At 47.7% G+C, this 13,938-nt stretch overlaps 1 protein-coding gene across 1 annotated transcript in view; it reads right to left on the reverse strand.

The window, feature by feature from the left end:
• The window catches only part of EIF2B3 (eukaryotic translation initiation factor 2B subunit gamma), a 109,687-nt gene that overhangs the window by 27,940 nt on the left and 67,809 nt on the right, over nt 1-13,938 (reverse strand). The window contains exons 7-8 of the mRNA XM_056130925.1: nt 2,827-2,954; nt 991-1,163 (exon numbers count right to left, since the gene is read on the reverse strand). Of these exons, the coding sequence (XP_055986900.1) occupies nt 991-1,163; nt 2,827-2,954 (301 nt within the window). The remainder of the gene's footprint in view (nt 1-990; nt 1,164-2,826; nt 2,955-13,938) is intronic.

Below are 13,938 nucleotides of genomic sequence, written 5' to 3' on the forward strand. Positions count from 1 at the left end.
TGCAAGGCAAATGCCCCACCCACTGTGCTATCGCCCCAGTCCCCGATGAGGACTGTTTAATTCAAGTGCTTTCTGGCTTTAATCTGATGTGAGAATCCTCTCGGCTGGGCAGCGGGGGCACTGAGGGGAAGGAGCACCTGATGTCTTGACCATAGTCACCACAGGCTATTCATGTCCCAGACCTGCTGTTCAACATGTATGAAACGAGCACTCGGGTCAGACAGATTTCACTGGTGGGAAAGACCCAGAGAGGCTGATACACGTCCTTCGCCAGCCTTAAAAAATATACTGAGGGGAAAGGTCACACTATTCTCCCTCCAGTCCACTGAGACAATTGAGAAGATCATTTACATTTTTTTTGCGGGGGGGGGGGGTTGGTCTTCCAAGCGTTGCTCAGGAGGTCTGGGGTCCCACTGGCAATTTTCAGCCTATGAGGCCAACCAGGCCAGCGGATCAGTGTAAGGGTACAAGGACGCGCTGCTGCTCGGGTCCTGCGGTGCCAGGGATACCTAGGCCATGCCAGCAGTGCTGGGGACCCCCAGGGTGACACCTGGCAATGCTCAGGGGCCCACACAGTCATCTGGGTTATTCATCTGTATATTATCTTCTGGCCCTGGAAAGGCTCTTTAATAACCTTGACTCTTACCCATAAATCTTAGCTTTGGACCCTCTAGGAAGGCACAGACTTCTCTATCTGATTCTCTAGTACAGACAGAATGCTGGTCAAAGGGCTAGATTGGTCCCGGAAGGCCTTGCTAAGGCTGGCTACAATGGCAATGTAAAGGCTAGTTCCTCAGTCCCTATGCCTGGGACTGTTAGAAACTCAATCCCACTTTTCAACAATCCCAATTTATGACTCTGCTTGGCTTCCGCCGCTCTAGTTCGCAGCTGGGGGGTCAGTGTCCACCCAGTGAAAAATTAAGCCAAAGGGCTTCATCTGTTCCAAGAAGAGGAACGCTTCCGAATGCTCTTCCAAAGCTGCCCACTCACCTGTCTGTTGGCTTCCATGTAGAGCCCCAGGGTGCTCACGCGAGAACAGAGACCCTCCTTCATGATGTGCACGTAGCAGCGGACTTGAGACCTGGACACGTCCTCCCACTGGTCTCCGCGATAGGCGTTCCAGCAGGGATCACAGGGAGCTTCTTTTATGAAACTGTAAATATCTTCACAACCAATGTCCGGGCCGAGTGAGCAATAGATGGCAGAAAGGAAACAGAACTGGTGAAGTTTTGCAAAGGGGGCTCAGCTCAGACCCAGGGTCCATGATGCATGAGGGGAACTCCAGGTGAAGAGCTCACCTCATGCATCATGGGCCCTGGGGAAATCCTTAGAATCTGAATGACTGAGTCATGTTCAAAGAGGCGATGTCCTTTCTTATATGCTTGAGATACTGCATGGATACAGATGCTTCAAAAGGGCTTACAAGTGGGGCTAGAGCAATAGCAGGGAGCTTGCCTTGTGTATATCTGACTCGGATTTGATCCCTGGCACTCCATATGGTACCCTGAGCTCTGCCAGGAGCCATTCCTGAGTGCAGAGCCAGGAATAAGCCCTGAGCACTGCTGGGTATGGCCCCCAAACAACAGTATATACAAACAAGCAAATAAATTGCCTCCAAGTAAGTTTGGCCAGCAACCAAGCACTTTAAGCTCTTCAATCATGAAGTTACAAAAGCAAGTTTCTAGGCTTTACTGATGGGTCATGTTGGCATATATCCTTAGCCACTGTTATGCTACACAGTGCTGTGATGTGATAGAAATAACATAGAATGTGGAGTCAGGGTACCTGGGCTCAGCGTTTCAACTCTTAGAATAATAAACTAAATCTTTTTTTTTTTTTTGCTTTTTGGGTCACACCCGGCAATGCACAGGGGTTACTCCTGGCTCTGCGCTCAGGAATTACCCCTGGCGGTGCTCAGGGGACCATATGGGATGCTGGGAATCGAACCCAGGTCGGCTGCGTGCAAGGCAAACGCCCTCCCTGCTGTGCTACTGCTCCAGCCCCTAAACTAAATCTTTTATATTATCAGAAAGACTGAGTAGCCTGCCTCAGCTACAGAGAGAGTAAGAGGAAGAGACTGATTCTGAAGTCAGATCTGCCTGATACCAAGTCCTGCAAACTTACTTATCTGGCTAGCCTGTTCCATTTACTCATTTGATAAGGTGTGTGTTTTTTAAAAATATCTAGTGTGAGCTCAGGCCAGGACATGGCAAGGATATGAAAGCAAACAAGACAGACCTGTAGCTCTGCCATGGAAAGGAGAGAGTCTGGTTGGCCTCTGGTCAAAATAAACGCAATATTCCTTCATCGTTCTTTGACAAGAGAGGCCTAAGTTAGTCAGGAATGGGCTGCCCAGAGCCTAGAGAATAAGAGGGACTGAAAAGGGTGGGCAGAATTGAAAGTCAAATGTTCTGGGCACAGAGTTGGGCCTGACGTGCCATTAGATGATCCCTGCAGGGCACAGGGACAGGAGCTGGCCCAGGGCTCAGCCAGTGACTTCAGCCTGGCTCGCCTGTGGGCGGGACATGAATCTGTTGCCTCGAGGTAGGCACTGTGGACTGGGCTTGGTCCTCAGCTACTTTTGTAGTTAAAAATGTTTGGACTTTGGGTCACACCCCATGGGGCTCGTGGGCTACTCCTGGCTTTGTTCTAGCGGGTTGTTTCCTATAAAGAGGCGACCCCCAAAGTGCCAGGGATCAAACTCAGGCCTCCTACATGCAAAGCATGTATGCACTCGCTCTCTGTGGCGCCTCTCAGCACCCCTAGCTACTCCTTCCCAAGGTGCTGGCTTCTCTACCAATGTCACTGCACCAACCGAGTACTGACCTAAGGACTTCAGTTCCTTTTTCTTTAGATCCTCTTCCTTTTCTTCTGGTCCTTGTTGTGAAGAAGCTGAGGAGAACTGTTTTCTTACTAGGTATGGAATCAGCTCACTCCGGATGGAAGTGATCGACCTAGGAAGAAAGCAAATAGAATTCCTGGCTCTGCACTCAGGAATTACTCCTGGCGGTGCTTGGGGGACCATATGGGATGCCGGGGATCGAACCCAGGCCGGCCGCGTGCAAGGCAAACGCCCTACCGCTGTGCTATGGCTCCAGCCCCAATAATAGTTTTTTTTTAATCATCAAAATTACCATGTATTGTCTTTTATATGTAGATGCTGGGCTTCATGATTATAGTCAGTAGGTACCTTTTACCAGGCTAAGGATGTTCTTTTATCCCTAACTTACTTTTATTTATTTATTTGCTTTTTGGGTCACACCTGGCGAGGCACAGGGGGTCACTCCTGGCTCTGCACTCAGGAGTTACTCCTGGCGGTGCTCAGGGAACGATATGGGAGGCTGGGAATCGAACCCGGGTTGGCTGTGTGCAAGGCAAACGCCCTACCCGCTATGCTATCTCTCCAGCCCTGTAACTTACTTTTCAATAACTATTTAATTCAATATTTACCATGCATCTATTATTAATATATCAGTCAATATGCCGGTGCTATAAATATATGACTTCAAAGAATCATGATTCAGGGGACGCACTGCTGAGCAATAGAGCCCTTGTCTTGTACTCTGAGGCCCCGTGTTTGATCTCCTGCACCGGTGATGAGTGGGGGAGCGGGTGAGAACTCACCACCAATGGATAGTAACTGGGGGCTGGAGTGGTATGACAATAGGCAGGGCGTTTGCCTTGCACACCGCTGACCTGGGTTCGATCACCCACACCAAATATGGTCCCCTGAGCCGCATCAGGAGTGATTCCTGAGCACAGAGTCTGAAGTGAGCACGGAGTGTAGCCCCAAACAAAAACAAACAACAGGACAGTAGCCTATGGATTTAAGGAGGACAGGAGAGGAGAGTGATTAGATTATCAAGAGAACCAAATCAAGGCAGCTTTCTTTGGCAGTCTAGAAAGCTTGGATTGAGAGAGGCCAGTAGTAGGTTTTTTGTGTGTGTGTGTGTCACACTGGTGGTGCTCACGGCTTACTCCGGGATCTGAGCTCAGTAATCATTCCTGGTGGGCTCGGAGGACCACATGGGGTGCAGGGATTGAACTCGGCTGGCCATGTGCAAGGCACTCTACCCACTGTACTATTGCTCTGACCCTCAGTGGCAATATTTAAGCAGGAAAGTAACACCATCAATTTTCTTATTTTATTGATTTATTTATCTATTTTTGGGTCACAGCTGGCTTGGCTCAGGGCTTACTCCTGGCTCTGCACTCAGGGATCACTCCTGGCAGGCTCAGGGACCTTCCGGGGTGCAGTGCTGGGAACTGAATGCGAGTAGGCCGCGTGCAAGGCGGCAGGTGCCTGACCTGCTTTACTATTGCTCTGGCCCCTCGATTTGAATTCTTTAATTCTGATCATAGTAGAAATGGGCCTGGACCAAGGGAAATGAAGAAGACAAAGCCCTGGAGACGAAAAAAGGGCGACCCGTCACAAAACAGAGACCAGCCAGCGTGGCTCAGAGGAGGACTGATGAGGCGTCTCTGAGGAGGGCAGCAGCCCCATCCGCCCCTTGTTGCTGCGGATTTCTCCTCCTGCGCCCCCCATTTCAAGAGGCGCTGTGGGCGGACACAAGACCACACAGATGGAGAGAAGGTAGGAAGGCGAGAGAGAGCAGGAGGCTGAGGAGGGGAAGCAAAATTACGAGTGAACCCTGGAGCTACACAGTGGACGCTTTTTGTCACTTCTAACGGCTCAAGTTAAACATCATTGAAGAATTCTGTGTAAGCTGGCAGCTCTTGTATTTAATTTCTCCCCGCCCCCCCTTCTCGTATTTAATTTCAATGTGATTTTTCTCCGGGTTCTTTGATGAAGATAAAAAATTTCCATATGAATACAAAGAATGAGATGCTAACGCTTAGCGCCTTTCTCCCCGTTTTAATGTGCCAAACCCAGTGTGTGGGGTAGCAAACGTTCCCTGGCCCCCTCTGGTGGAAAACAAGTCAGTTCCTTTTGAAGGAGCGACAAAGCGTGGACAGCTGGGGGATTTCAGAGCCCTGATATTTACATTATGGGCGAAACAGAACTGTCACCGCGAACGGCAAGCAAACAAGCCGTGGCAAAGCGCCCCCTCAGGCAGCGCCCCTGAAGATCTGACAGCCAGCCGAAGGGAGGATGTGAAGCTTCCCTGCCACGTTCCTCCCACCTCTGCTGGCACTTGGCCTTCGGGGGATTCCCACAATGCAGCTGGTTCAGCAGCCGACTGGAGGGTGAAGAGGATGAAATGACTCTTCTTTCTTCCTCGTCAAAATAGAGGCGGCTCAAAGTTGGCCGAGGAAGGGGACCATGTCCCGGGAGACTGACATCCTGACCCTGGGGCCGAAGAGGACAGTTGGAGCTGGTGTGCCAAGGGGCCTCGCTGGCCTCACTCTCTCCCTGCCCTCTTAAATACAACCTTTCTGGAAACATCTGCCTTATCAAAGTATCAGTGCTGGAGAAATAACGAATTACAAAGGAGAACCATCATTTTGACTACTAGCTGTAAACAATTTTGCCAAATTCCAAAGGACAAAAAAACTGTGACAAAGAGGACAAAGTAAGATCAAGGAGGTAGTTGGAAGGGCCGGAGCCCAAGCCTGAGACACAAAAGCCCCAAGTTTGGCCCCTGGCAGTCCTTAGCACTGGAAAGAAATAAAGTGTTCAGTTATGTGAACAAAGCAGTCGATCGATATATGGGCAATATTTTCTTTCTTTTTTCAGAATTTTTGTTTTGTTTTTGGGTCACACCCGGTGGTGCTCAGGGGTGCTTCCTCCTAGCTTTGGCCTCAGGGACCACCCTTGCAGGATCTGGGAACCAACTGGGGCACCGAGGATCGGAACCCCATCCGCTGTGTGCAAGGCAGGTAGGTGCCCGGCTGCTGTACTATCTCTTTGGTCCCTATAGGTGAAATTTTCTTTTGAGAATTTTCCAGATTTCTCAACACAGGCCATTCTTCCCTTTCTGTGAACCCAGTCTCTGGATTTATTTCTATTTTTGATATCTTTTCTTCTAAAATATTTGGTATTTCTCAAGATTTTTCTTTTCGTCTATTATTTTTTCTTGTTTTCGATTCCTCCGCCCCTCTCAGAGAGCCTGGCAAGCTACCGAGAGTATTCAGTATGCCAAACACAGTAACAAGAAGTCTCACAATGGAGACGTTACTGGGCCCGCTTGAGCAAATCGATGAACAGCGGGAGGACAGTGACAGTGACAGTGTTCATCTCCTTAAGACAGAATATCAAATAGCGGCTGCTTTTAGGATTTCCATAGATGGGTCCATAACAAAGACTTCTCTCGCCATTCCTTTCACATCGTATTTTCAGCCGACTGATGAACCCCTTCACTGAGATGACTCAGGTCTAAAGCCACGGCTAGAACTAAACCCATCATCTTCCTAAACCTCCTTCCACTCACACTGGTCATCTTGCTTGGTCAGATGAAGATTCATCTGGCCACCCAGGCTAGAAATCTGTTCATTTTCTTGATCCTTTCTTATTCCTCTACTCTTATATACTGAATCACCATTCGCTGAGTCTTAAAAAAATTTTTTTTTTTTGGTTGGGGGGCAGGCACATCAAGCAGAGCTTAGGGTTTACTCCTCGCAGGTTTGGGGGACCAACTGGGAAGGCAGGAATGAAACCCGGATTGGCCATGTGCAAAACAAGAAGCTTACCCATGTACTATCTCTCCGGTCCCTCTCTTCAGTCTTTCTTTCTTTCCTTCTTTCTTTCCTTCTTTCCTTCTTTCTTTCTTTCTTTCTTTCTTTCTTTCTTTCTTTCTTTCTTTCTTTCTTGCCTTTCTATCTAAAGAAATATTGCTTTATTTGAGAAACTTACATCCAAATTACTTTTATGTGTTTTAAGAAGTCCTAATGAGCTTCCAAGAAGAAAACACATACAGCTTCCACAGGAATAAGGATCAAACAAGGGGGTTGATGATTACCCCCACAGATATTTCCTAGAAGAAAAAGTGTAGTATTTAACCTTTCTTTTCCTGAGGCAAGGCAGGTGAACTACACACACCACAAATAAAGTTTTCCTACTTTACAAGGCAGAATGACTATGATATGTTTCAATATCGATGTGTTTTCAGAAGGTCCGGTGGCGCCGTCTCTCCCGCCGCCCGTGTTCGGCAGTCCCACATCGCTTCCCCCACCCTGGGGAGGTCGATGGCGATGGGCAGGCGCAGGAACGAGGGCCACGCTGGTCGTTCTCAATTGTAGTTTATTCCGATCTTCACTTCCCTTCTGCTTCTCTCTCTCAAGCCTGAGCCCCTCTCACCTCTGACTCTGCCCTCTGGTGCCCGAGCCTGAACTCGAACCTGAGCCTCAGCCTCCTCCCCAGCCTGAGCCTTCTCGCTCCGCTCTCTCAAACCCAAGCCCTAGACCGCCTGAGCCCCAGACCCAGCCTGGGCTTCAGCTGACTACGATCTTACAGTCTTAGTTTATACAGCAATCACGTAGGGTAGTGACACAAAGGTGGGTTGAACATCAACAAATCAACAAAGAGAGGTAAGAGAGGAGGAGATTAACTCAAGGATAAAATCTCATTTTAAAGAGATTATTCCAGATTACTAGATCTGCTCAAGGGTGGGATCCCAACGAGGGTGTGTTCTTTCCTCAGCTAGTAATCTACTTAAATAGTTGTAGTAAATCTACTTCCAATATTTCTAGCAATGTCATTCTGCATGAGCACAGTAAGAGATATAATCTTACAGTTTGGTTCTTCCTGAGGACATCTCACTATATATTCTGCAGTCCTCAGGCTAGGTTAGTCTTCCTAGCCCCAGCAGGGTCCTAGTCTTGTTGTTACTTACTTTTAAATCATGACAGCATTTGTCCATGATCATGCCCTCAACTTATAGTTGAGTATCGTGGTGCTTTGGCCTGGCCCATTTCGATGCCAGGGTACCTCACAGCTTGCCTTGGGTCCATTCGGTCCCTCGTTGGGACCCTGCTTTTGGGGTGCTAGGAACTAAGGGCAACTGAGTCAAGAAAGCAGATGCCCAGGAGTAAATATTATTCACAGTCAATCAACTTCCAAGTTACAAAGCATAATATCAACTGTCTTCCTGTGTTCATACAGAAAGGACATTGCTTTAAGGTAAACTATGCAAAGGACAGAACTTACAATACAAGTTCAGTGTCCTTAGAAGGATCTGATCTTACAAGCTAACAGAATCTGATTAGGGAGAAAAGGTGATTAGCTGGCTGGGGAGGAGAGCACCAGAGAAGAGTTTACAGATAAACAGAGGAATGGGAGCACTGTGATGGGTGTAACCTGATAAACCTAAGCTCCCTGTGGCAAGGGAGAAAGGACAAATCAATGTTATCCTACAAATATCTATCATAAACAATTACAAAATCCACTCATCTTCTGACCAAGGGGAGGGGAGAAATCATTCTTTAACAGTTCTCATGCAATGAAATCCAAAGGTCTGTTGAATCCACCTTTTCAATTCATGTACTGCCTGTACTTCCTCTTCTGGGACCCGTGGATGGTGCAGGCATTTACAGCGCCATCCATCTTTCCCCCTTTTTGTGGGATCAAAGGAGGCAAATCCCATTAGTTTCATCATTTCTATTTCTCCCTCAGTTCTGCCCTCCAAGTCTTCCTTAGTAATCTGCTCTTCTTTGCTCTTTGTGCCTTTTCTTTCTACCTTTTCATCTATTCATGCATGCAAATGTTTGCTCTACCTTAAAATTATGTTAGTGGGGGCTGGAGCGATAGTACAGTGGGTAGGGTGTTTGCCTTGCACACGGCCGACCCGGGTTGGAGCGATAGCACAGCGGTAGGGCGTTTGCCTTGCATGCAGCCAACATGGCCGACCCAAGTTCGATTCCTCCGCCCCTCTCGGAGAGCCCGGCAAGCTACCGAGAGGATCTCGCCCGCACGGCAGAGCCTGGCAAGCTCCCCGTGACGTACTCGATACACGCCAAACACAGTAACAACAAGTCTCATGATGGAGACGTTACTGGGCCCGCTCGAGCAAATCGACGATCAACGGGAGGTCCTTGGGGGTCACCTTTTTACCTTCTTTCTTTCAGTCAAGCAGGGGAAGGAAATCTAGATCGATATTGTCCTGGGGGTCTTCTGTGTGGGGATCGAGGGCAGCTTCTTCTCCGGTGTTTCTCCCTGGACCAGGACCTTTCTCAGCACCTGCCTTCTCTCCCCCGGACGTGGACCGGGGCCACCTATGCTCCTTCCGCAGGGAGCGGCTGCAACCCTTTCAGAGTCCTTGTGCACCGTGCACGGCAACTGCCCCGGAAATGACTGCCAGGTCCCCTAAATTTCTTAAGGTCACCTTCTTTCCATCTCTACAATCACCAATTCAAATCACTGTCATCAAGTACCTGCACTCCAACAACTGCTTTCAATTGGTTTCTCTCCCAAGTCTTTCCTGTTGATATCTGTTCTTCATATAGTAGACAGAATATTCTTTTCTTTCTGAAGGGAGGGTAGTGCCAGGGGCTCTCCAGTGGTGTTTGGAGGTAATCCAAACTTGGTATTGGGGTTATGGCAGTGCTTGGGGGCTCGTGTAGGGCTGTGGATCAAACGCAGGCCTCCTGCATACAAAGCATGTACACTAGCCCTTTGAGCTGTCTCCCTGGCCCCAGAAAACCCTTTAAAGTACAATCTGATCATATCTCTTCCTTTAATCTATTCACCATATTACAGGCAGGTGATTTCTCTGTGTGTGTGTGTTTGTTTGGGGGCCACACCCAGTGGTGCTCAGTGATTACTCCTGGCAAGTTCAGGGGACCATATGGGATGCTGAAGATTAGACCAGGTTCGGCTATGTGAAGGAGTAATATTTTGTTTTTAAGCAAGAAATTTATGTGAGTGTGGGGGGCACACCCAGTGGTGTTTTGGGGTCAGTAGGGAGCGCAGGAATGGAATTCGGGGTTCCCATAAAACAAAGTATGGATTCCAGCCTTTTGTACCATCTCTCTGGCTTGAAAGAACAAATCTTATCTCCTTTAACATTTGATGTTCAGGATAAGTGTTACTTTTGTATTGAGAGATTAAGTTACATCCTGGGAGGCAGTAGAAGAGCTTCCGGAAATCTGGTAATTTTTTGTGGGGGGGGGGAGGGGAAGAGAAAGGCAATCTAGATCTATATTGTCCTGGGGCGTCACTTAGGCTACACTTTGCTGTGGTGTGGGCTCTTCCCAGCCGTGCTGGGGGGATCACGCAACGGAGTGGGGTCAGTCGCATGCAAGGCAAGGACTTAACCCTTGGACTATGTCTCCAGCGCTGACGTTCTAGTTCTTGATCTGATCGGTAGTTATGAGAGTATGCTCATGTTGGGCCCAGAGAGACAGTATGGTAGGGAAGTACTGCACATAGCCGACCCATGTTTGATCCCTGGCACTTCTTGTGGCCCCTCAGCACTTCGAGGAGTGATCCCTGAGAACACAGCCAGAAGTAAGCCCTGAGCTCAGCCTGGTTGTGGCCTAAAAATAAAACAAAACAAAGAAACAACAACAAAGGCCAGAGTATGTTCATGCGCTCAGAGTATGTTTACTCTGACAATTCACTGAGCTTTAAGACTACTCAAATAACATCTCTTCTTGGAGGCATCACTTGATCACTTGACATCCCGTTACTCATCGATTTGCTCAAGCAGGCACCAGTAACATCTCTATTCGTCCCTGTCGTGTGCTAGTGTAGCCCAATGGCATCTGCTTGCTCCAGGAACATGAAGAGCCTCAAACCGGTCGTTCAGGGTCTTGGCGAAGAAGTCTGACCATCTTGTAGGTGGGTGGCCATGCGTCCTTTTGATGTCCCGTCGAATCCAGTCGGTAACAGCTCTAGTCTAGTGGTCATCTCCAAAATTGCATTACGTGTCCAGCCCATCTGATTTTCGACGCGTTGGCAAATGAGACAGCGTCACTGATTCTATTGATGGAGGTTGGAACTCCGGATCTTTTCTCTCTCTTGAGTGAAGCATGATACACCAAGCACAGCTCTTTTGATTCCTCGTTGGGAGACCCAAATAGCATTCTCATCCTATTTTCGTAGGGCCCCGGTCCCTGAGGCATATGTTAATGCAGGAAGAACAGTGGAATCAAAGAGATGTACCTGGAGACAGAGGTTCTTCGTCCTCTTAGGTTTTTTTTCGATGCTCTTGAAGGCATTCCAAGCCGCTCTCTTCCTCCTGCACAACTCAGGTGCCAGGTCATTCGTCACATTGAGTTCTCAACCTAGGTACACATTACTGTTGCATTCGGAGATGTTCATTCCGGTGAGAGCAAATGGAACGTCAGGAAGGAGGCTGTTTCTCATAAACATTGTCTTCGTGAGATTCAGCTGTAGTCTGACCTTTCCACACTCATGGTCGAAGTTGGCCAGCATTTGTGCTACTTGGCTAATGTTTGGTGTTATTAGAATGGTGTTATCAGTGAAGTGGAGGTGGTGTAGTTGCCGAACGTCTATCTTCACTCCCATTCCTTCCCATTCCAGTTCTCGAGGGTGGCACTGAAGAGTTTCGGTGAAATAGTATCACCCTGCCGAACCTCTCTCTTGTCATGGATGATCACTTCCTTGTAGAATGGTGAGATCCTGGTAGTGAATCCGTAATACAGCTCATGGAGGATCCTGATGTATTGAGTTTGAACTTATATATGTTTGGAGGCATATATATATATATTCAATTTCTGAACCCATGTCATAGTTGGCAGAACTGAAATTTACTCTACACCTATCCCAAAGTCATGATTTTCCCACTATCACACACTGACTGTGCTTACTACAATCACAGCACTTCATACTTTTCTACCTTTTGTTCCTACCAATAAACATGCACGCAGTGCTAAATGTTTATTTGAATAAATGAATGAGTGAATGTATAAATGATTATCATCACTCTGGGTTAGACAGCTGGCAATAATGAATTCTTCTGATTTTTTTTTCTTTTCGGGTCACACCTGGCGATGCTCAGGGGTTACTCCTGGCTTTGCACTCAGGAATCACTCCTGGCGGTGCTCGGGGGACCATATGGGATGCTGGGAATCGAACCCGGGTTGGCCGCGTGCAAAGTAAACACCCTACCCACTGTGCTATTACTCCAGTCCCAATTCTTCTGATTTTTACACGGTTTTCCTGATTTGGTAAAATAATAAACTCTAAAGGTATTTATCTGTTAGTAGTATTACTAATACTGACAATCCAATATTTAAGAAAACACTTCCTGATATTTTTTAGTATTTTGACTTGAAGACTGGACCCTTTTCATAGCTACGAGGGTCCTGGGAGAGTCTAAAAGTGATGTCCTGGCAGGGCCTGGAGATAATGGCAGGCAGGACATTTGCCTTGCATGTGGCCCACCTAGGTTCAATCCCTGGCATCCCATATGGTTCCCTGAGCACCGCCAGGAGTGACTACTAAGAGCAGAGCCAGGGGTAACCTTTGAGCATCGTTGGGTTTGGCCTCTTCCAAATGATGCCTATGGCAAAAAAAAAAAAAAAAAGGCAAATTTTGCATTTTGACTCTGCAAGCAAAGCCAAAGAGACTGAGGGTTGGAGCAAGCTCAGAGGGCTACAGGGTATCCTACACCTGCAGGCAAGCTGGGTTCAATCCCTCACACTGTGGCCCCTAGCACTGGAGCAACCCCCAAACACAGCTGGAGCGATACAAAACCAATCCTCCTCCCCACAATAAAAGAAACAGAAATTCTCTAAGTGTCTTCCACTTCAAGTTAATCCTTCAAAAAGTTAGTTAAGAAAGTGGCAGAAGAGAGAGCCTACTCTCATGGGGCCTGGAACTCAGTCCTGCAGAGCCAAATACTAAGGGCTTGGGTCTTCTCACCTCCTCTCAGCAGAACAGTAACTGGGAAGAAAAGTCGTGCTGAGCTAACCCTATGCTTTGTTTTCAGGCTTTTCTTTGCCTCCAGAGGAAACATAAAATCTGGAACAGTAAACAGAAAATTAGGTAAAAGTAAAAGTAAAGGCCCTCCCGTTGATCGTCGATTTGCTCGAGCGGGCCCAGTAACGTCTCCATTGGAGACTTTGTTGTTACTGTGTCTGGCATATCGAATACTCTCGGTAGCTTGCCGGGCTCTCCGAGAGGGGCGGAGGAATCGAACTCGGGTCGGCCATGTTGGCTGAGTGCAAGGCAGATGCCCTACCCGCTGTGCTATCGCTCCAGCCCTAAACAGAAAATTACTTTAGATTAAAAGGGACTGACTTTAAAGCTGGGACTTGGGGGGCTGGAGCGACAGCACAGCGGGTAGGGCGTTTGCCTTGCACGCAGCCAACCTGGGTTCGATTCCCATCATCCCATATGGTCCCCCGAGCACCGCCAGGAGTGATTCCTGAGTGCAGAGCCAGGAGTAACCCCTGAGCATCGCTGGATGTGACCCAAAAAGAAAAAAAAAAAAGCAAAACCATGAATAAAAGCAAGGGACTGCTATATTAAAAAAAAAAACAAAAGCTGGGACTTGGTAAGGAAGGGTGCTTGACTTGCACGCGGCCCAGCTGGGTTTGATCCCTCGCACCCCATATCGTCCCCTAAGCATCGCCAGGAGTGATCCTGAGCACTGCCAGGATGGCCCCAAAACCCAAACTGAAAGCAAACAAACAAAAACTGGAAAGAGAAACAGAAAAGATACATGTAAATATAAATTAACAGAAATATGTAAGGACTGAAAGTCATACAAAATCAGGAGAGAATGATTCATTGTGTTAAATGGTTATAAGCATAGAATTCTATGACAGCACGAAACAAGAATAATTAAGAGTTAAAGGGAAAAATACAAGAAGCTTCTGAAATGAATTGACTTTCTAGGCAAATTTTAATGAATAATTGTTAGAGAAAGAAAAATGGGAAGGACACTAATCAAGCACTGTATTTATCGGGATTTTGTCCCTTTCCTCTAATTTTAGTATTTTGGGGCCACACCAGGCACCATGCTCAGGGCTTACTCCTTGCAGGGATCACTCCTGGAGGAATCGGAGGAC

The sequence above is a fragment of the Sorex fumeus genome, unplaced genomic scaffold, assembly GCF_029834395.1.
Source record: "Sorex fumeus unplaced genomic scaffold, SorFum_2.1 ptg000082l, whole genome shotgun sequence".
In the NCBI taxonomy this organism is placed as follows: domain Eukaryota; kingdom Metazoa; phylum Chordata; class Mammalia; order Eulipotyphla; family Soricidae; genus Sorex; species Sorex fumeus.